Source organism: Monocercomonoides exilis (assembly GCF_001643675.1).
Source record: "Monocercomonoides exilis strain PA203 chromosome Unknown scaffold15-1837935, whole genome shotgun sequence".
NCBI lineage: Eukaryota > Preaxostyla > Oxymonadida > Polymastigidae > Monocercomonoides > Monocercomonoides exilis.
In genome coordinates this window covers 1,131,055-1,151,647 of record NW_027150560.1, presented here as the reverse complement: position 1 = coordinate 1,151,647, position 20,593 = coordinate 1,131,055, and the positions used below count along the sequence as shown (strand labels likewise).

Genomic DNA, 20,593 nt, shown 5'->3' with positions numbered 1-20,593 from the left:
CTTACGAAACTTTTCTGAAATGGAAAGAATAACATAGTTTTGCTTTTATTTCCATTTTGAAAGAGTTTTGTAAGTGGTAACAGAAAATTGATGAAAATATGAAATTCTTCTTTTATTTGAAAATTCAACAAAAGGAAGTTTCAAAAAAAAAATGCCATATGGGTATTTTTTTTTTGAAAAGTCTCTAACGTTTTATTTTTAAATATATTAAAAATCTCATGTCTTGCTCAAATTTCTGTTTCCTTAGATGAATCTTCTTTAAATTCATGAAATGGCATTATTAAATAATAAATTTAATATTTGAAAAGTTTGGTGTTTGTTAACAAAATTGTGAGCAACATTTGAAAATTTTGATTTATTTGAAAATTAAACATTTGCGACTTTTCAAAAAGAATTACACATGTATATTTCTAGAATAAATAAAAAGTTGTATATTTTGATCAAATTTCTGTTCATGCTCTAGAGTCTTAACATAGATGTGTGAAACAACATTATCAAGTTGTAATATCCATATTAGTGGTTTTTCGTGAGTAAGAATAAAAATTTGGTCAAGATAAGAAGTTTTTGTGATATGAAAAAATTATTCAAAAGGAAATTTTTAAAAAAAAATATTAAGGGTGCATATTTTATCTTGACGTCAAATTTTTATCTCAACACTTTTTCTTGAAGCTTTCTGATGCTTTTTTCGAGCTTAGCAAAGGTTTGAAACAAAAAATAAATTTATAAACTATTTTATCAAAATTATTTACAACTTTCTGTTATTTTAAATTTTGATAAAATTTTTTTTCTTAAAAATTATTATTATTTTTTTATTTTAAGTATCCAGTTCAAAGACTTGCTGGCTTTGAAGCGAATATTTTATATAAAACGTTAAAAGCCACAACATCATAATTCTACACTCCTATATTATTATTTAACTGGTTTTTAACTTTTTCAATATAATTTTTAACCTTTTTTTCTCATTTCACTGTTTTTGCTTAAAACACGATTTTTAATAAAAACAAGTGTTTGTGTCAAATTTTATTTAAATGAAAAAAATATATAAAGTCATATTTATCGTTTATTTGCATTAAGCATTGAAATGAAAATGAACTTTAAAAGAATTTGTACTGAAAAGCATGTATGTATCATTTTTTTGTGTTTCAAATTACCAAATACTAACAAACAAATAATCGTTTAAACATACAAGAATCGTTTTATTTTGATAATGTTTATTAATTATTTCAATAAATTTCAAAACAAATTCATATGTATCCTTAAAATCGTGTTTTTTGAAAAAATGAGTGAAATGAGAAAAAGTGTAAAAAAAACGAGTTGAGAAAGTTTAAAACAAGTTCAACTTATAAAAATAAAACGATGAATTATGATTTGAAAGCTTAAAACTTCCAATAAAAAATATTCGCTGGAATAGCAGCAAGTCAATGATCAAAATATAATATTATTATTATCCTCGATCTTTTTGTGAAACATGAAATATCGAAAAAAAATACAGAATAAGGAAAATAAAACATTACAAACATTTCTGATTATTTTTTATTTATCGCAGGCTTGTGTAAAGCTAAAAGCATGACAAAAAAGAAAAAGGTTTAGATAAATAAAAAAGGTCAAGATAAAATCAAAACCCTATAAAAAATCCCGATTAATAAATCAAAATAATTTTCAAAAAGAACTTGGAAAGCTAATAAAGGCTTTTTCGATATTAAACTTAAGACAGACTTTTTTGGATCATAAAAAAAATACAGTTGTTTTTGGAATTTTTTGCAGGTCGTATCATACCCTTTTGCTAATTCAATTTAAAAAAAAAACGACTTTTGATTATAAATAAGATTTAATATATATTTAATTAAAGACATTCAAAAACTCAAGGAGAAAACAGATTTAAAAAGAATAAATGAAAGGATGAAAGTAAATTGTAAAATGTGAAATAAACGAAAATTCTGCAAATAAATTGAAAAAACTTCATAAATATAAGCACGATACATATCTATTGAAATGAGGTTCTCAATTTAAAGGGTATGAAAAAAAACAATAAACAAACATCAGAATAATAAAAACTAAACATCAAAAAAATCGTTATACCGATTAATTTAGAATAAAATGTATGAATTAACATAGCACTTTCAAAATTGGGCTCAATAAAAACGTTTATCCCAACTTTTTGAAAAAAAAAGTCCAATATGACGGATTCTTTTCAAGTCAAATAAATAAATAAAAAAACATCATTAAATATCTTAATCAAATGTCTGAGTATTACAACATTCACAGAAAAAGAATAACAACCATATGATTATTTGTAGCAATCACTCATTATTGCTCTCAACCCCAAAGCACCAAAAACATTTTGGGGATCCATCAAATCTATCCCGCTTGGGCATTCAGAGCTCAAGCTCAGTTCGCTTGCATTGTTGACATTGTCTTTGTTTTCATCAAACACACAATTCTTCTTATTTTCGTTGTCCACATCCAAGTTATCAGAAATCTTAGCTTCATTTGGGCTCACAGCCAGCGTTGGAATAAGAAGGGGTCTATAAGTGTTCATTTTTTGCTGCGTTGAAAGCAACTGATAATGAACTTCACTATCAAGAAATGTTGGCTTTGCTGAGCTATCTTCGGATTCCTCTTCCTCTTCGGATTCCTCTTCCTCTTCCTCTTCCTCTTCCTCTTCTTCCTCCTCCTCCACCTCCTCCTCCTCATCTTCTTCTTCCTCATATTCCTCCTCCACTTCTTCTTCCTCACCTTCTTCTGTCTCATTAAAATTTTCTTCCTCTACTTTAATTTCCTCTTTCCCTTCCAAAATCCCCCTTTCCTTTCCGTCACGTTCAATGCTACCAAAACTGAGTATATTTTTATTGTTTTCTTGTCTTCCAATTGCTTCGTTCGACTTGTCACTTGTATTTTTATCACTTTCTCCTTTTCCACTTTTGATGTTTATCGAATGCTCCACATCAGAAGTGCCTTGAACATGCTTTCTGATTTGCACATGTCTGCTCAATTCTTCTTTCTTGGCACAAGAAAGTGAAGTCGGAGCATCAAATGAATCTCCATCGCCTCTTCCAACGAATCCGTTCAACTGAGAATCGCGCTCTATAAATGGTCTTGGACTAGTACTTTGCGAACTTCGAAGATGATTTGTATGAGAAACAGCAGAAACAGAGGCAGCGAAAGAAGCAGTAGAAGTAGCCGTTGCTATTGCAGCAGAAGAGTCGCTGAGGATGGACTGAGGAGAAGCTGAGTGAAATGGCTTAGCTGAGATACAGTTAGACGGAGGCGTAAAAGAGTGCAGAAAGCTGTCTGGAATGCGCCCAAATAGAGGAGAAGATGATGGTGATGGTGAAGGGGATATTGAGGATGAAGGAGAGGATGAAGGAGAGGGTGAAGGAGAGGACGAAGCAAAAGGAGTGAGAAATCGAGATGAAGCTTGAGAAGGTGATTGAGAAACAGATTGAGTTTTGGAGGGAGAAGTTGATTCACATGAAGAAGTAGAAGTTGGAGACGATGAAGATGAGGAAGAAGAAGAATTCGAAGTTGAGGCTGAAGCTGAAGATGTTGAGGCGGAAGTGAACGAGGATGAGGATGTTGAGAGAGAAGACGAAGGAGAAGACGAAGGAGAAGGAGAGGGCGATGGTGAGTGTGTTGAAGAAGAAGAAGAAGATGATGATGATGAAGTTGAAGATGAGCATGGAGCCGAAGATTCACAAAATGAAGTTGGAATTGAAATGGACAGCAAAGATGGTGTTTGAGAAGCCGTATTTCCTTCACCAACACCATTAAAACGATTACTTCTTGCAGCATTGCCTTTCATTTCTCCTCTCTTTCTGTTCTGCTGTCCAGACACATTCTTTGCACATTTGAGGCCATTTCTTGCCCCTGTCTTCCTTACAAGGCGTATTTTCTTCTGTGATTGCTGCTGCTTTCGCATTGCCCTTGGAAGCGGCTCGTCAAACAGCTCCTCTTCCACAAGCTCCACATCCAAATGCCGATGTCTTGCCCGACTTTCTTTCGCAGCCGTCTTTTGAGTTTTTGATTCGACGGTTTTAGTTCCTTTTATTTCAAGGCTCAAAGCATCTTGGCCAGCTGGCTGCTCGCTTCCTTCTTTTTCACTTTCTTTTTCAATCACCTTTAAATTTTTTGATTTCCTATCGTTTAAATTTACTTTTTCCTTGTTAATTGTAGTTTTCAACATGTCATTTTTGAGATACAATGATATTTTGCTCCCCATGATCTCTTCAGCCTCCTTTGAATATATAAGAGACGAGTGCCGTTGACTCAATTCGATGCTTTCTTTTTCCTTCAGTTTGTTTTGCAAGCACATTTCCTTATTCTCGTCTTCTATTTCGTTGATTTCCTGCTCTTTCGGATGAGCTTCCCTGTCAGTTGCAGCCACTTCCACAATCATCCGCTTCTTGAACAGCCTCCTCAGCACAAATATCACCACAATACCCATCACAATACATAGCAACGCACAGAACACAACCACAATTATGATCAGCAGCAGACTGCTCAGCTCCTTCTGGTTGTTCTCTGGATGAGACGACGAAGGGTTTCCACCACTGCTTTCGTTATGCGGTTTTGGTTTGTGCTTCCCAGAATCTCCTGTCTCGTTCCCTGTCCCGATCGGAGGATCATCTTCTCCACCTGAAACAGAAGAGGCATTCTTCAGGACAAACAACGGAGTGAATGCTCTGGTTGGAGTTGATGATGATTCGGAAGAGAATACTCCTGTGCTGAAGCTCAGCTGCACAGCAACCTCCTCAAAGGGGCGGGATGAGAAGATCACAGAAGAAGGGATGGTACCAATCACGTAGCTTTCGTTGACAAACAGATCGTTCGTGAACTGATAGTCTGTTGTTGTTGAGCTTTCTCCGCTCGTTTTCACAATGCGGAAGGCAAGCAAACAAGGAAATAGCAATTGCCCTTCAAATATTATTCGGTGTGTGACTTTGTTGATCGTCTCATATGACACTTTTGTCAAAGAAGGGATGAAATATGAGGAGGCAAGAATTGACGGAACACCCCGAATTTTACATCCTTCGTTGTGAATCCAGAAAGATTGATTCGGCGTTGCAAGAATGGCAGAAGAGGTCTTCTCATTTTTATTCATTTCGGATTGAATCAAATCAGAAAACTCAGATAAACTGGATAAAAAGTGTGAATCTTTAAGTTTAAAAGATTTCAACATCTCATGGTTCATTCTTTCATTGCTTAAGCTGGAAGTGACCATTGAATTGACAGTTAAAATCCCCTTTCCCGAGCAAACAACATTGCGACGATACGACTCAAACCCCTTCAGCTGACGTGAATTGTTCATGAATGTGCAGTTGTTCAATGACAAATTGCTTCCTTTCGAGTAAATGCCTCCGATTGATGCATTCGCAATGACTGTGTTTTGCAGTGTGGCAGTGCTATTCTCCATTCGCAGAAACGAGGTGTTCCATGTGCACAGATTTCCAAATGAAGAAGCCGGAACAGAATCCACACTAACAATGCCACTAAATGTGCACGACACGATTTTAATGATGGAGCAATTCACAAAAGAAATCCTCGTGTTATTATGTTCCAAGGCGCCTTCATTGGAAGTATGATTAATTGAAACAGAATAAAGTGACACTGTTTGAACAGTTCGCACCTGAAACAATTCATTTGCTGCGATATTTCCATCAATAGAAACACCTTCTATCGTCACAATTCCTCTAACACAACATAGCAGCTTTGCTGTTTCCATCGCGAGTGCAACGTCATTGCTACAAACAAAGCTAACATCTGTGAGAGTGAATTCGTCAGTACTTGCAAACATAAAGAATTCATGAGTAACAACACACTCTCCGCCAAAGATAAAGCTTATGAACGAGAACAGAACTGAGCCCAAACAGCACAAAACACCACTATCATATGGAGAGAATGGAAACGAACAATTCACAATTATTGAGGATCTTATAAGAGTGTCCAAAAACAGATTCTTATGCCCATCAATATTTTCACCTTCATTAAATTCCGCATATTTCCTTTGCAAACTTTTCTCTGCTGCTGTTGTTGTTGAGATAGAAGAAGACATTAAAAGAACAGACACATGTGAATCTCTCAATATCATCACAGTTTCAATGGAACATTTCTCACCTACAAAGATTTCCCCATACTTTATCTGCTCAGAGTTAATGTCAATAACTGCACTGCTTTCATTGTTTTCCTCATTTTTCAGCTGCTCCTCCGCAATTCTTTCTTCCTTTGTCAGCAAATGCTGCACAACATGATTCAGTGTCAAACAAGGCGCTGAAAATCTCCCGCACAACGTGTTGTCTACACCATTATGACTCACTACCACTGTTCTTGACTTGTAGAAGTGTATCAGGGAAAGAAGCTCAATATCAGAATAATCTGCACATATTTCTTCGTCCTCCACTTTCAATTGGTTGTCTCGTGCTGCATCTGACCCCATGATGCCATTCTGATACGCCTCATCATCCTCGTCAAACGACAGGTGAAAATAGGCACTCTTCAGCTGCTCCGACATCGACGCCATCCGAATGTACAAGTCCGGCGCGATGCACGCTGTGTTGTTATAAAAGCGAATGTCTTCAAACTGGAAGGGGATGTTCGCAGCTACGCTTCCGTCAGCAATCTGATCCGGACACAGCGAAAGAAAGACGCCTCCGCCTCTGCCAACTTCGCCCGGTGCAGAGGGAGATGCAAGACAGCCGCCGTTGGAAATGGTCACGTTGACAAAGGAAAGTGAGACTCGTCCCAGTTCTTCATTGGCTGGTAGCATGATAGTTGTTGAAGGCATAGACAACACAGTCTGCAGCTGCTCGTCCGAATAGCTTAAAAGCTCATTGGCAGCGGAACTTGTGGTCGAAGGAATCTTCAGATACAATGCCCCGCCTCGATACGAATAAGGCGCTGTGCAGTTGTTTATGGTTGTGTTGAGTATCCAGAGAGCAAAAGGAGGATGAGACGGACGAGAAAGCTGGAATTCATTGCGTTGTGGCAAATCTGGTGTGATATTGCCATGTGACTGCAGTGTTTGGCTTGTGGAAGAGAAGACAGAACAGAGTCTGGAGGAGCTGTGAATGTTTGAGATAACCGAGTTCTGCAGCACAATGCCAGGAATGGTACGCAAAGAAAAAGACCGTGCAAAGATAGAAGGTTGTGAAGGAGCATACAGAAAGATCAGCGGGTATTTCACACTGAACATCTTCATTTGCGAGTTGAGGACAATGAAAAACCCATCCACAACAGCAACAACTGGAGCCATCAGCTGAGTGTATTTGCCATCATCGCCTGGAGTGCAGGTCAGAATTGACTCGTCAAAGATGAGTGTGCCTTTTGCGGTAAATGCCTCATCAATACTTTGAATTGGACTTTGTCTTTTGACTTCAAACTGGTTATGTACCCTGCTCACCTCTTTGTTTCTGTCATTTATATTGGAAATTGAATCAAAATCATCTTCAGATAAAGAATTTCTTTCTGTCTTTTGCTCAGAATCATTCAGTGACAGCTTCCGAATAAGTTCTTCCTTCACATTTGTCTTTGCTGATCCCATCATCATCCTCTTTCTTGCTTCACCTGCATCCATCTGATTCGCACTCACATCATCCTCTGCTCCCTTGACAACAAACAGCGGTGAGTCATTTGACACCACATGCAACTTGTGGAAGAACGTGATGCGCTTCAGCCGCAGCATTCCTGTTGTGACTGCAAATGCTGGTTTGTTTGAAATCAGTGATGATGTGACTGAATGAGAGGAAGGTGACTGGCCCATAATCTCAACGTGCTTGCTCAGCACATTCACGGTGGTGAACTCGGTGAATGTGTCTCTGTCTAACAGAAGCACATTCAGATACAGATTGTTAAGTGTGTTTCTTTTGGATTGAGAAGAAAGGTTTGTGGTTGCTTTGGAGTGCAGTCTTGAAGAAGCAGCAGCAGTTTCAGAAGAAGAAGAAGAAGAAGAAAAATGTAATAAAGGCAATGAATACACCCTCGAAGGCATCACTTCATGCCCCGGGTAACCTCCTTCCTCAGTCCCCAGAAGTGCGTCCTTGTATGCGTTCTCCATCTCCTCTGACACTCTCCGCTCTTCCTCTTCTGTCTCCTGTGCCAACAACAGCAGCTGTACATCGATCTGATCGGGCGACAGGCATAAATCAACAGCACTGGCGATGCTGCTGCAAGGGTTGAGTAATGTTGCTCCACACAGCTTTGACGCATCGCCTTCTTTTGCTTTGGAGACGTGTCGTGTTTGGATGGTGCTGTTAAGCCACGTGCTGAGCTTGAAGAGGACTGATAGCGAGGCTGGTGTGACGGGGTTGCTGTGGATATGGGGTTTTGCTGTTGAGGAGGAAGAGGATGAAGAAGAAGAGGAGGAGGAAAGGAAAGCGAATTTGAGTCTTTGGATATACCACTTCAGCTGTTGTTGAGGGTATTGATCCGAGTGTTGATGAGGAGAAGAAGTATTATTGTTGGAGCAACTTAATAAGTTAGATTTGATGTGCGTTGTGTGATTGTCACTTTCAGCTGAAGAAGGAGGATGAGGAGAAGAAGAAGAATCCAATGAAGAAGATTTATTTGCTTCAGAATCATCGTTTCGTGAATCATGAGCGATGTCATTTTCCAAGTTTGTCTGTTTTCTATCATTTTTGCTTCCATTATCGTTCATATTTTCATCAAAATTCTCATTTTTATTCTCATTTCCATTCATCTGCACAAACGGCTGCAGCATCCTACCAAAGTCAACTGCAAAGAAAGGCATGTGCAGCTTGAAGTGCACAAAGTCAGTCAGATGAGTGGAAGATGAAGAGGAGAAAGGAGATTCCCAGGGCATCAGAACAGAGTCCAGAGAAAAAGACTGAAGGAAAAGAACGCTTTCTTCGAGGAAGACGCCGCAAGTGTTGAGGTTGAAGGAGCAGTTGACGAAATGGCACCCGGAAAAGAGATGTTTGGTGATGGGTGGAGTGGATGCTGGTGAAGGGGAAGAGGGAGAAGGAGAGGGAGAAGGAGAAGGAGAAGGTGTAGGTGTAGGTGATGTGGAGAAGTGGCTTGTGTGAGTGTGTGAATGAAATTGTAAATGAGAAGAGGAGGAAGTTGAAGTTGTCGATGAAGTTGACGAATAAGAAGATGATGCAGAAGACGAGATAGAAGATGAGACAGAAGATGAGACAGAAGATGAAGAAGAAAACTGTGACGAGACAAAAGTTGGAAATGGGAAATTTTCTGATCCATCTGCTGAATCGAAAAATGTGTAGAAAGAGAATGCGAATGCCCCACCTGACTGAGATTCGCTGAGGCATCTGATGAAAGTGCAGTTGAGTGCGTAATATCTCATGAGACCTGACAGAAGAAAGAAGAAAGAATTGGAACAAAATGTGAATGGCATCAATAAAGCAAAAAAAAAAAAGAAAAAGAAAAAAAAAGAAAAAGAAAAAAAAAAGATAAAATAAACAATCATGCGAACAAGAGTCAAATAGAACAGAAAAGAAATAAAAAAGACAATAAAAATCTTTTTTTTTAAAAAAAAAATATTTGAAAATTAATAAAAAATTATTCTCATTGGAACATTTTCTCCATAAAGCAATAATAAAATACAAATAGCACACTTATATTCAGCACTCCCATGTCCATTGCGACTGCTGCTCCCTTTTCGTGTGCTGCACAATCCAGCCACGCCGAATGTCTCAAAAACACCTTCGAATTGGCTGTCTTTGTCAAAATGCCACCGCCCCTGCCTTTTTCAGCTGCACAGCGAACAAACAAGGAATCTGTGATTTGCACAGAAACATCGCCAAACACAGCCACCCCGCCGCCAGAAAGAGAGGCGGAGCAGTCGATGAAGCTGCAGGAGAGGATGGAAAGTGAAGGCCGGACGGAATCAGTCGCAGATGAGGAAGGAAAAGCAGTTGAGGAAGATGAAGTTGAAATACGTGCAGAGGATGAAGAATGAAATATAGGAGCTTTGCTAAGTGAATTTGGGGAAGTTGTGCGTGATTGTGGTTCTGCTGGCACATACATCATGATTCCTCCTCCACAGTTTTCTGTTGTTTCACCATCGCCCACTTCACCCTCTGCTGAGCATGACTGAAATGTTGCTGCTTCAAATTTGACAGATTCACAGTAAATTCTACTGTTCTGATAGGAGTTTGATTTACGCCAAAATATCCATCTCAAGGTTTCACGAGAGTGCCTGTGACAGTTATCAAAAGTATCGTTTAATGATGTGAAGATCTCTGTTGTATGATCAGTTCCGTGTAGAATATCTAATATTGGATCAGAGCATTCATGAAAATAATTATTAGAACTGAAACAAGTTTCCAAAAACATATGCGCATTTAAAGATGATTTCGATTTACAGAAGGAAACGTTATTAAAATTGCAATTTTCAATTCTCACTTGTTTTCCAATCCCTTCAAATAGAAACGAGCGGGAGAACTGAAGAGAATTTTCATTAAAAGATGACAAATCCAACAGTCCATTTTCGCTGCGCATATCTATAATAGGATTTACGACTATTGGCTTGATAAATGAGCAAGCAATACTCATGTTTTTGATTGACACAGTTCCAAAACAATGAAAAATTGAGCAGTTTCTGAATGTCGAAAAATTAATAGTAAATGCATGTATAGAAAGTACAGAAGATAACGAAATGTTGAACAGCGGATAATGATGGTAAACATCAAAATTTATAGAACTTAAAAAAAATGATGCATTTTGAAGAGAAATGGACGAAAAAGAAGACGATGAAAGAAGAGAAAAATTACTATTAAACTGAAATAATATGCATGGAAATGAACTTAAAGACTCCCTTCCAGTTTCATTTAGAATTTGATGAACAGAAGGTTGTAATGGAATAAATAAATTTGACGTGTCCGAAGAAAAAGATGAAAAAGAAGATTCAACGCAAAATACATCTTGAAAAATCCATAAAACATAGTTAATTAAAAGAGTTATCAAATGCAGATGTAGATTCATATAAATAGCCAAAAAACCACATCAATTAATAATTCATTGATCGATGCCCATACTACTTTTATATTTTATATTTTTTCATCAAAATAAAAAAAAATTGGAAATAACACAGTGGTTGAAATCTATTATGAAGATAGAAAATACGCAATTTTAACAGAAATGAAAAATAGATTTGAAAGTTTCAAAGATAGAAGATTTAATGCAACATTATTATAAAAAAAAATTGAAAAAGCAAAGATTAGAAAGAAAATAACCAAAGAACAAATTAAATAAATAAAAAAATTAATATTTTTAAAAAAAATACAAAGGACAATAAGGTCACATATTAAATAATTCAAGAGCTATGCTTCTGCTTTTCTTCTCTTTGCTTCTTTTCCTCACGCAATTTTCTCAACCCTTCTTCCATTTGCTCTTCCTTCTGCCTCTTCTTCTGCAGATATTTCGACTCTTCTTCTTCTTCTGCCTCTAAATTCTCCACAATTTTCTCCTCTCCTTTCTTCCCTTTCTTCCCTTTCCCCTTCCTCCCTGCTTTCCTCTCCTTCTCCTTCTCCTTCTTCTCCTTCTCCTTCTCCTCATCCGACGTGAATGGAGTCTTATAAGTCTTCTTCTTCATCGTCGTCTTCTCCTTCACTGTCTGTTTTTGCTCATCCAGCTTCTTCGGATCGCTCGTTTTGTGCATCTCCATCCGGTCTCTGAACCGTTTCTGCCTCATCTTCCTCCTCTCCGCCAGCTGCCGCTGCATCACATCTTCTGGGTCTTCTTCTTCTTCCACTTCGTCAAAGTACGAATCATCGGGTCTTTTATGCGACAGCTTCTTCTTTTTCTCTTCTTTCCTCTCCTGCGCTTTCTTCTTCCTTTTTTCGGCTTTCTTTTTTTTCTTAAGAAATTCCTTTTTCTCATCGTCTGTCATATCCTTCATCTCTTCCTCATCAAACTTCTTCTCCGCCTTCTCCCTCAGCTTCATCATCCTCTCCTCTTTCTTCTTCCTCTTCACCTCTTTCTCCTCCTCCACTTCTTTCTCCAGCCACTCCTCAAAGTCTTCATCCACATCCTCCGGCAGCACAGGAGCATGCGGCAGCCCTGCCATCGATGACAACACTTCAAAAAGCCTATCAGAATACGCAATCTTCTTCCCCACACCGTATCCAGCATTCATCGCAGCGGTCTCATACATCGTCATCAGCATCATCTCCATCTTCTTCATGTCCGAAGCAATCGGTGAAATAAGTTCGCCTTCATCTGTCACAATCATTTCTTCTTCCGCTGGCGTCCCTTCTGCCACCGCCCTTCCTTCTGCTTTTGCTCTTTCTCTTTCTTCTCTTCCTCTAACTTCTGCTGCTTTTCTTGCCTGGATCGATATCAGCGCCTTGTTCATCCTCTGAATCAGAGGAGACGCTGGATTCAGCTCAAACACCCGCTTCGCCCACCGCTCCTTCAGCTCCTTCGAGGCTAAATGATGATCCTGGTACAGACGATTCATTCCACTTGACAATGCTCCTTCGCCAGCCACAACTGCACAGGGAATGGATTTGATGTCCAAAAGAGCAAGTTTTCTCATTTTTTCTTTCTTCTCCTTGCTGTCGGCGAGAAAAGCGGGTGGATGCTTTGAAGATTCCTTTGTTTTCTCTACTTTTTTAGCTTCTTTTGTGTCTTTTCCTTTCTCCTTGTCCTCCTTTTCTTTCTTTTCCTCATCTTCTTCCAAATATTCATCTTTCTTCCCCGGCCCTCTCTTCTGCTTCTTGAACTCCTCCAATCTCTTCAGCTCCTCTTCATCTCTTCTCAGCATCGCCCTCAATCTTTTCTTCTCCTTCTCGTCAATCTTCATCTCCCTCAGCAGCTCCTGTGCTCTGTCCCAGTCGCCCATCGCCAGCTTTGCTGATATGTCCACTCGATCCACTTTTCCCGACAGCACAGACGTCGCCCAATTCACCAAGGGCACCAGATCTTTTCTCCATTGCGCTATCTTCTTCCTCAATGGCCCATTCTCTTCAAACTCCCGCACTTTGTTCCTCAGCTCGTCTTGCACAGAATAGATTGGATGGCCCTCAAACGCTGCCATCCGCATTAGCAGTGCTTCTTCTTCTGCTTCAAAGAGAAGAAGCACATTGCGATTCTCCGCATTGAACGGCTGGAGATACGGTGACTGCCTCACAAATGACAAGGCTTTATCAGCGTTTTCAGTGTCTACTGCATAGTAAAGAATGGGGATGTTTTCTTTTCTCCTTCTGTATGAAGAAGAAGAAGAAGAGGTTCCATTTGGATTCCTAGCTGCCTCTTCTTTCTCTTTCTCCTCAAACTTCTGCATCTCTTCCTCAATGTAATCGTCCAGTGAATACGACTTGCTTGTCACAAGCGATGTGTTGAACCGCAGCAGCTTCGCCAGAATCATCCGGTTGTCTTCGTCCTCCCTCATCCCAATCTTCACTTCTGTCTGAAACTCGCGATAGAATGTATCATACGCTTCCACATCTTCGTCTGACTCTTCGTGTCTTGCCCTTTCAGACAGCGCCACAACGTGCTCAATAAGCTTCCTCGCCAGCTTCTTCGCAATGAGCTTCAGCGCTTTTGATTCTTGCAGCATCTCCCGCGACACATTCAGCGCAATCGACTCGTCGGCCTCTTCGTCTGTCTTGTCCTTCGTTTTCTGCTCTTGCTCTTCCCCTTCCTTCGGCGCAATCAGTGGGTCCCTCAAATCTTCTATCTCCACCACACCTCTCGCCCACGTCAAGTAATCTGGCAGAAAGTCCACCAGCTCCTCCGTCACCAGCACTTTCTTCACATACAGCCGCAGCGGGCTGATACGCGCGATGGAGAAGTGCGTGCGCCCAGCCGGCAGCTTCGGCGGGATGTACAGCAGTGTCTTGAATTTGATCTCGTCCTCGTTGTGGAGGTGCAGGTGGCTCAGCGGATAGTCTGGCCGGTATGCTCCATTGGTCACTGTGATGAAGAAGTCTTCGTATTCCTCGCGCGACACAAAGTCCTCGTCACGGCCTGTGGCTGGGTTGCGCGTCCAAATCGGAGGCAGAAGGTTGACCTGCCGCTCTTCATAGACAGACTCCGGCACCTCGTCGTTGTAGTTCTCATCGTCAAACTTCTCTGTCTCTTCCAGCTTCTCGTGGGGATGGAACTGCTCGTACCATTTCCGCTCTGCTTCTTCATATGCGCGCTGATCTTCCTTCATCTTTCGCTCGTATGTCCACTGGTCTTCTTTCTCAAAGCGCACAAAAATCGGATAGTTAACAAATTGTGAATACTTTTGGATAAGTTTTTGAATAATTGATGAGTTCGCAAATCGTGGATCCTTTAAATACAATTTAACTTTCGTTCCTCGGCCTAAGTCTTCTCCTGTTGTATCTTCTTGTATGGTGTAAGATTGAGCATCTAATGAAGACCATATATTTTGTGTTGTGTTATATCTCTTTGATGTAACTGAAACCCGATCTGCAACCAAAAATGCTGAATAAAATCCAACACCAAATTGCCCAATCAAGTCATTGTCCTTGGATCCATTCGATGCTTTCTCAAAGAACTGAAGAGTCCCAGAGTGAGCAATTGTTCCAAGATTTTGAATTAACTCTTCGCGAGACATTCCAATACCAGTATCAATAATAGTCAGCGTTTGCTCGTCTTCGTCTGGTATAATATGGATTTCGAGTTTTTGCATTTCCCCTTCTCCGAGGATTGCAGGATTAGTTTTTGCTTCAAATTTGACTTTGCTGAGTGCATCTGCCGAATTGGAAATAAGTTCCCGCAAAAAAATTTCCTTATTTGAGTATAAGGAATTCACGATCAGTTTCATCAATCTTGCAATATCTGCAGAAAATTCAACCCGTGTAACATTTTCTATTTTCGTCGTTTTTCTATTCAAAAATTTAAATTACAGTGAAAGAAATCGCAATACAAACTTCTCTGGCGATGCACACGAAGCTGCAAAGATTGTTAAAGCAATGAACAGAAACATAACAATCTTATGAGGATAATTAATAGAAAAATATATGGGTGGAATAAATATTTGCTTTATTTCGCATAAAATTTTACATTGAACAAATTATTTCATAACATTTTAAAATTTTAGCACACATTATTTTTGTTCAAACCATAATTTTGTAATCAGATTATTACGTTTTTCGTTTCACGTTTATATGGCATGAAATGTTTATTTTATAATTATTCATAATATTACTTTTAATTTTCTTTTCATGCTCTTTATTTTTAACTATATATTTCATTTATTAATATTATTTTGTTTGATTATCGTTTATCACTCCAGAATGTTGTAGACAAATTTGAAAGCGAAAGTTTAAGTCACTTTGATATAAATGATTTTCGGCATCTCAACGGGAAAGGTTTTTTTTCCCAAATTTGTTCTATTGTTACGATTTTTGAATTTTTTTCACATTATATTTTTCAGGTTTTTTGAAAACTTCAAGTGTTACGAATGAAAATGCTCTATGGAATAAACCCTCAACGGCATTATCTTGCAGTACAACCTTTGTTGAAAATTCTATATTTGGCTCAAAGACTTTGACAGATGTTTCTTCTGTTCCATTTGCAATAAGAAATGAATTACGAGAAGAAAATCCCCGTGCTCAAGAAGAAGACCACACACAAGATTCGCATACAAAAACTTTTACTGACATTTCTTCAATTAGAAAACTACATTGCAAAGAAACAGCACTTGAAGAAAGCAGTACGCATTCTACTTATCTTCATTCGAATTTTTCAACAATTCAGCGAAATGATCATCAAAAGATTACACATTCAGATCCCACTGTTGCAAATGATGCAAAATCTTTGTATGCATTACCTGAAAATCAGATAATGGATGCAGTTGATACTCAAATTGAAATGGCAATTAAAGTTCCAGATAAGGCCGTTGAATTAAAAATACCATTAGAAAAAAAAGCGATCATAAACAGCTTGAAAACAAGTATGATTAAGCAATGGGAAAGATACGATATGGACTTGCTCAAGAAGACCGGGATGAGCGGGATTCCGACTTCGATGACACTTCTTCCGAGAGAAAGGAAAGTGATTAAGAAAGAAATAAAAGCGGCCAGAAAATTCGCCAAGTTGTTTGGAGAGTGGGTGCAGAAGGATTGGATCCAAAACGAAGAGGAGCAGCTGATGTGGAATGCAGCGATGGTCAAAATGGATTGTTTAGACAAGGTACATGAGCCAGAGAAGGCAAATGAGTCTTTGTTGGTTATTACAGTGGAAGAATTGAAATGCATGCTGAGCGGAGATGGTGATGAAAATATGAGTGTGATGGAAAAGGAGGAAATTAGAGAGATGATTGAAAAGGCAGAGAAGCGATTTGAGAAGGAGGATCGCTTGAAGCAGCTGACAGATGAGGAAAAATATGAGGAGACTTTGAAAGAAAAAGAAGCAATCCAATTAAAGTTGAAAGAGGAAACTGAGGAAAAGAAAAAGGAAAGGGAAAAAGAAATGAATGACGATAAAATTAGCGAAATTTACAATGAAAATGGAAATTCTTTTGAGCATGTGTCTTTTGAAAGTTCTGCAAATTGTGATGAATGGATGAATACTCACAACTTATCTTCAACTCCTGTTAAAGAACAACATAATTATCAGTTTCAGAGTTCTATTTTTTCTTTTGATTATCCTTTTCAGTTTTCACATCCTGCTCCATTAACTGCATCTGTTCTGATGAAAGCGGAGAGTGAAGATTCAAAGGATTCGTTGCATGAGCGCATTCATTATTCAAATGCTATTCCAGAATTGTTCAGTGGAGATCAATTGTCATCGAATAATACTCAAAGATTGAGATTATCAAATCAAACCAAACATAATCTTCTGTTAATTCCTCAAAGCAAGAAACAAGGAACTTCTCTGGAAGCAGCAAAGAACCGCGATTTTTCATTACTCAACACATTAACAACATTGCCAAGCTATTTTGAATCTTCTAAAATTTTATCTTCATCTTCTGTGAATGCTTCCAATCAAAAAACTCTTATTCTTCCAGACGGCAGGAATGCCTTGTCACTTTTCCAGTATCCATTTTCTGAAGATGATTGCTTGCTTTCAAACAATCATTGCTATCAGCTTCTCCTCAATACAAAAACCGATATCCAGCTGATGTGTGACGAGAAGGAGGAGATTAATGATTTCGAAGAAAAAGAAGGGCAGTTTGATTTTGAAAAGATGGAAAAAGGAATCATTTGCAATGAATGTGACGATGATTTAGTTAAAAATGATGAAATAGCTTCTACATCTGAATCTGAAAATGAATCTCTTATAATCATTGCTCCGTTATCTTCAGAAATGTTTTGTTCAAATTTTCTTTTTAATTCATATTGTTCAATGACGAAGCAGTCTCCAAGACTTGCCTCTCAACCAACCAGTCAATCATTTTCTCATAGAAAGCAACTGAAAGCATTGAAGGAGAAAAAGTTATTTTCGATTAAACAAATGATTAACAATAGAAAAAAATGGCAGCTTCTTCCTACTCCGTGGCAACGAAAGTACCTGTTTGCCTTTGATGAAATGGGGAAAAACATGAAAAAAGGATGGAAAAATTTCATTTTTGGAAAAAGAAACATGAAAAAGAAATAAATGGAAGAGTAAAATGATGCTGTGATGTCTATTAATACAGTTATTCAAAATTTCATCATGTTATCGTCTTGACTTCCATTTTTCATGTTCTTTATGTATTTTGTGATTTTATTTATGCTGAATAAATATTTTTTTGTGTGTTTTTGTTTTTTGAAGTTTGAAATATGCATTAAACATCTTACAATATTTTTCAAAATCACTTTACAAATAATAAATGGATTAATTTATCCAACAACTATATTCTTGATCAACGTTGCCATTAGTTAAAGTTGGTTGGACCTATGGAGAATACGGTGATTTGGTATGAACATACAACGTTCTTTATGTTATTTTTCATGGATGCATTTTTTTAATTCGATATCCTTATAAGTCTGGATAATTCTGAGTTCATGAGGAACTCCGACTACACTCCATCTCGCTTTTTTGCTCAAAACTTTGCTACAAGATCAATTATAGATGCCACATTAGGAAAGAACCCAGAAAACAATTGCGCAATAGTTAAGATATCTGGAGGGTATGAAATATCAATTGTTTATGCTGTAATTTTCTGACTTACAAATTTATTGACATATTGCTTGTATTGGCATCCTCGAAATTGATTTGATATTTTTATTAGTGCTGAAGCTGTTGTTTCTTTAACTCATGATGCTGCATATTTAATGAGGACAGTTGAAGAATTTAACATTGAAGACGGTCCTGATTTTCTTAGAGCTTTGGAAATATCACTTGTTTGTGGAATTTGATTTTTTTAATTATATCAATTATATCATTCACTTTTCGTTTTAAAATTTTCTTAAAGCTTGTTATGAAACGTCGTCACTCAGAAAAAACTCCAACAAATAAAATAATCGCTGTTGTTGGACATCCACTTCCTGAAACATTGAATGCTTGTGAAAGGATGGGGAAAAAACTAAAGGTTGATATAATATCGCGATTGTTCGTGAGTTAATGAAAATTTTCCACTTTAATTTTTGTAGAAAAACAATGTTGGAATCTTTGTTGTTAGTATTGGAGAAATTGCTGCAAATGCAGAAAAATTGAATGCACTCGTTAATGCAACAAACAAAGAAGGAAACAGGTTTAACGGAATTTTTGATTTGCTTCAGTCTGATTTTTATTTTCTTTTTTTTTAAAAACGCTTCGAATCAAAAATTCATCATTCTCAATAATTGATATGCATGTAAGTGCTTTGATGGAATTCAAGCCAGGGAGAGGGGATTTGGACACAATGATTCTCACTTCACCTATTTTCGGTTTGGGAGGAGCTGGCGCAGGAGGAATGGATGTTGAAGGAGGAGACATGGAAATGGATCCAGAAATGGCTTGGGTATGCCTTCTCACGAAGTTTATTTTGGATTCATTTGTTTGCTTCTCGTATTTTATACACTTCATATGTAAAGGCTCTTCGTGAAAGTAGCATGGAAGCTGCACAAAAGCGTGGTGCTGAACAACCAGGTAGAGGTATCCTATGAATCTTTTGCATTCCAATTCTTTACTCTTTTTGATATATTCTTTTTTCAAATTAACATTCATTTTTAAACAAAGAAATCGGTATGATTATCTTATTTCATCATTGAAATCGTTACATTTTTTTGAACTTTTTTTCAAATTTTAATGTTTTGCATTTCTCAGATGCAGATAACGAAATGGATGACATGAATTTGACCGAAGATGAAATAATGGCGCGAGTTTTGGAAATGTCTATGCAGGAGCATATGCAACAAGAGGCATCTGGAAGCAATGCTCCTTCGTCTGCTTCTGCTCAGTCTTCTTCAACAGCGTCTGCCAACGCTAGTTCACAGAGCAGTGGGGAATCTAGCGCACACTCAGCAGAAGATTTAATGCAAGACGAAGAGCTGCGCAGGGTTTTGTTGGAGAGTGGGATTGAACCAACGGAAGATGCAATCAGACAACTTGCAACTGAAATGCAAGCTATTGATGAGATGAATGCGCAGAATGCAGCACAGCACGGGAAGGATTCAGGGGACGGGGGAGATAAAGAGAAAAAGTAGAATTTTTTTCACTTTGACTTTTTTGACAAAATAATAATGTTAAGTTTTAATAAGTAAATTTGCTGTGTGAATCAAAGAGTTCATGGTAAGATGTAACATATTGGGTCCTGATTTATTGTGAATTATTATCAATATTTCACCAAATGCGACACATTCGAATATCATCATTCATCGAATGATATTTCTTGTATAAAAATTATATTTTTTATTGAAAAATCCTATCAGAACATTATTTTTTAATCATTATCACTCAATAGGTTGGACAGATCCATTCAATATTTTTTATGGATAATGAAAAGAAAACTTCAAAGATGATGAAATATTTATAGATTCTGTAAATAACAACCTTTTTTTTTGAGAATTTTTTGATTAAAGTTAAATAAAGAAGCAAATTGTTTGGAGAATGAAGAAAATTTTTTTGTTTCTATAAATATTTGAAAATTCTGGTTTTATTTTTGGTAATGAAACTGAAATTCACAACTTATTTGTTAATCGTTGAAACTTAATTACACATTTATTAATCGAATTTTCAACAATGAAGAATGTTCAGAAATAAATAAAGATAATTTCTATGAAAAATTTCGGACCCAATAAGTTACACTTTACCGAGTTCATCTGAAAGCGAAATAGCAGAATAAGCACAATCGCTGAATGTCCGTTCGGTTAGAATATGAAAAAGAGGCACTGAAGTTAATTCATAAAATAATGAGAAAGATGCTTAATTCATTGATAAAATGCAACATATTGAAAAACGGACAAAAAAGTCATTAATGATTTATTTGCTAACTAACCATTTGGAACAAAATTTTTTGTTTTATGAATTTTGTTCCACATAATTCTTTCAAAGATTTTTTTTCGATTTTTTATATTTTAATATTTAATATTGCACGATAATGAAAGAATAATAATCATTCGTTTGCAGAAAAAGTTTGGAACAAATCATTGAATTTTTCTTTAAAGAAAAAATTCTGTCCCATTTCTTCTTTTGCAAAGAAATTGTGAAGCTGTTGTGAATATTGAAAAAAGGTTCATCAACTTATCATTTAATTGTT

The 20,593-nt window shown here is 37.4% G+C and overlaps 4 protein-coding genes across 4 annotated transcripts; 2 read left to right on the top strand and 2 right to left on the bottom strand.

The window, feature by feature from the left end:
- Window positions 1-1,815: 1,815 nt before the first annotated feature.
- Window positions 1,816-10,316, bottom strand: MONOS_1020 (uncharacterized protein; the record flags this gene model as incomplete). The annotated part of the gene is made up of 3 exons (XM_067862623.1): window positions 1,816-9,321; window positions 9,588-10,244; window positions 10,307-10,316. The coding sequence occupies 3 exons, from the start codon at window positions 10,314-10,316 to the stop codon at window positions 2,288-2,290; spliced, it is 7,701 nt and encodes a 2,566-aa protein (XP_067730041.1). The 3' UTR covers window positions 1,816-2,287.
- A 739-nt stretch (window positions 10,317-11,055) lies between these two features.
- On the bottom strand, window positions 11,056-14,914 carry MONOS_1019 (putative heat shock protein 90; the record flags this gene model as incomplete). The annotated part of the gene is made up of 2 exons (XM_067862611.1): window positions 11,056-14,813; window positions 14,859-14,914. The coding sequence occupies 2 exons, from the start codon at window positions 14,912-14,914 to the stop codon at window positions 11,288-11,290; spliced, it is 3,582 nt and encodes a 1,193-aa protein (XP_067730040.1). The 3' UTR covers window positions 11,056-11,287.
- Window positions 14,915-15,095: 181 nt separating this feature from the next.
- MONOS_1018 (uncharacterized protein) lies at window positions 15,096-17,165 on the top strand (the record flags this gene model as incomplete). The annotated part of the gene is made up of 4 exons (XM_067862601.1): window positions 15,096-15,098; window positions 15,224-15,299; window positions 15,365-17,102; window positions 17,162-17,165. The coding sequence occupies 4 exons, from the start codon at window positions 15,096-15,098 to the stop codon at window positions 17,163-17,165; spliced, it is 1,821 nt and encodes a 606-aa protein (XP_067730039.1).
- A 240-nt stretch (window positions 17,166-17,405) lies between these two features.
- On the top strand, window positions 17,406-20,505 carry MONOS_1017 (putative 26S proteasome non-ATPase regulatory subunit 4; the record flags this gene model as incomplete). Its single annotated transcript, XM_067862590.1, has 10 exons — window positions 17,406-17,444; window positions 17,793-17,830; window positions 17,900-18,043; window positions 18,146-18,257; window positions 18,329-18,445; window positions 18,507-18,607; window positions 18,715-18,856; window positions 18,930-18,990; window positions 19,075-19,080; window positions 19,162-20,505. The coding sequence occupies 10 exons, from the start codon at window positions 17,406-17,408 to the stop codon at window positions 19,539-19,541; spliced, it is 1,140 nt and encodes a 379-aa protein (XP_067730038.1). The 3' UTR covers window positions 19,542-20,505.
- Between the last annotated feature and the right edge of the window lie 88 nt (window positions 20,506-20,593).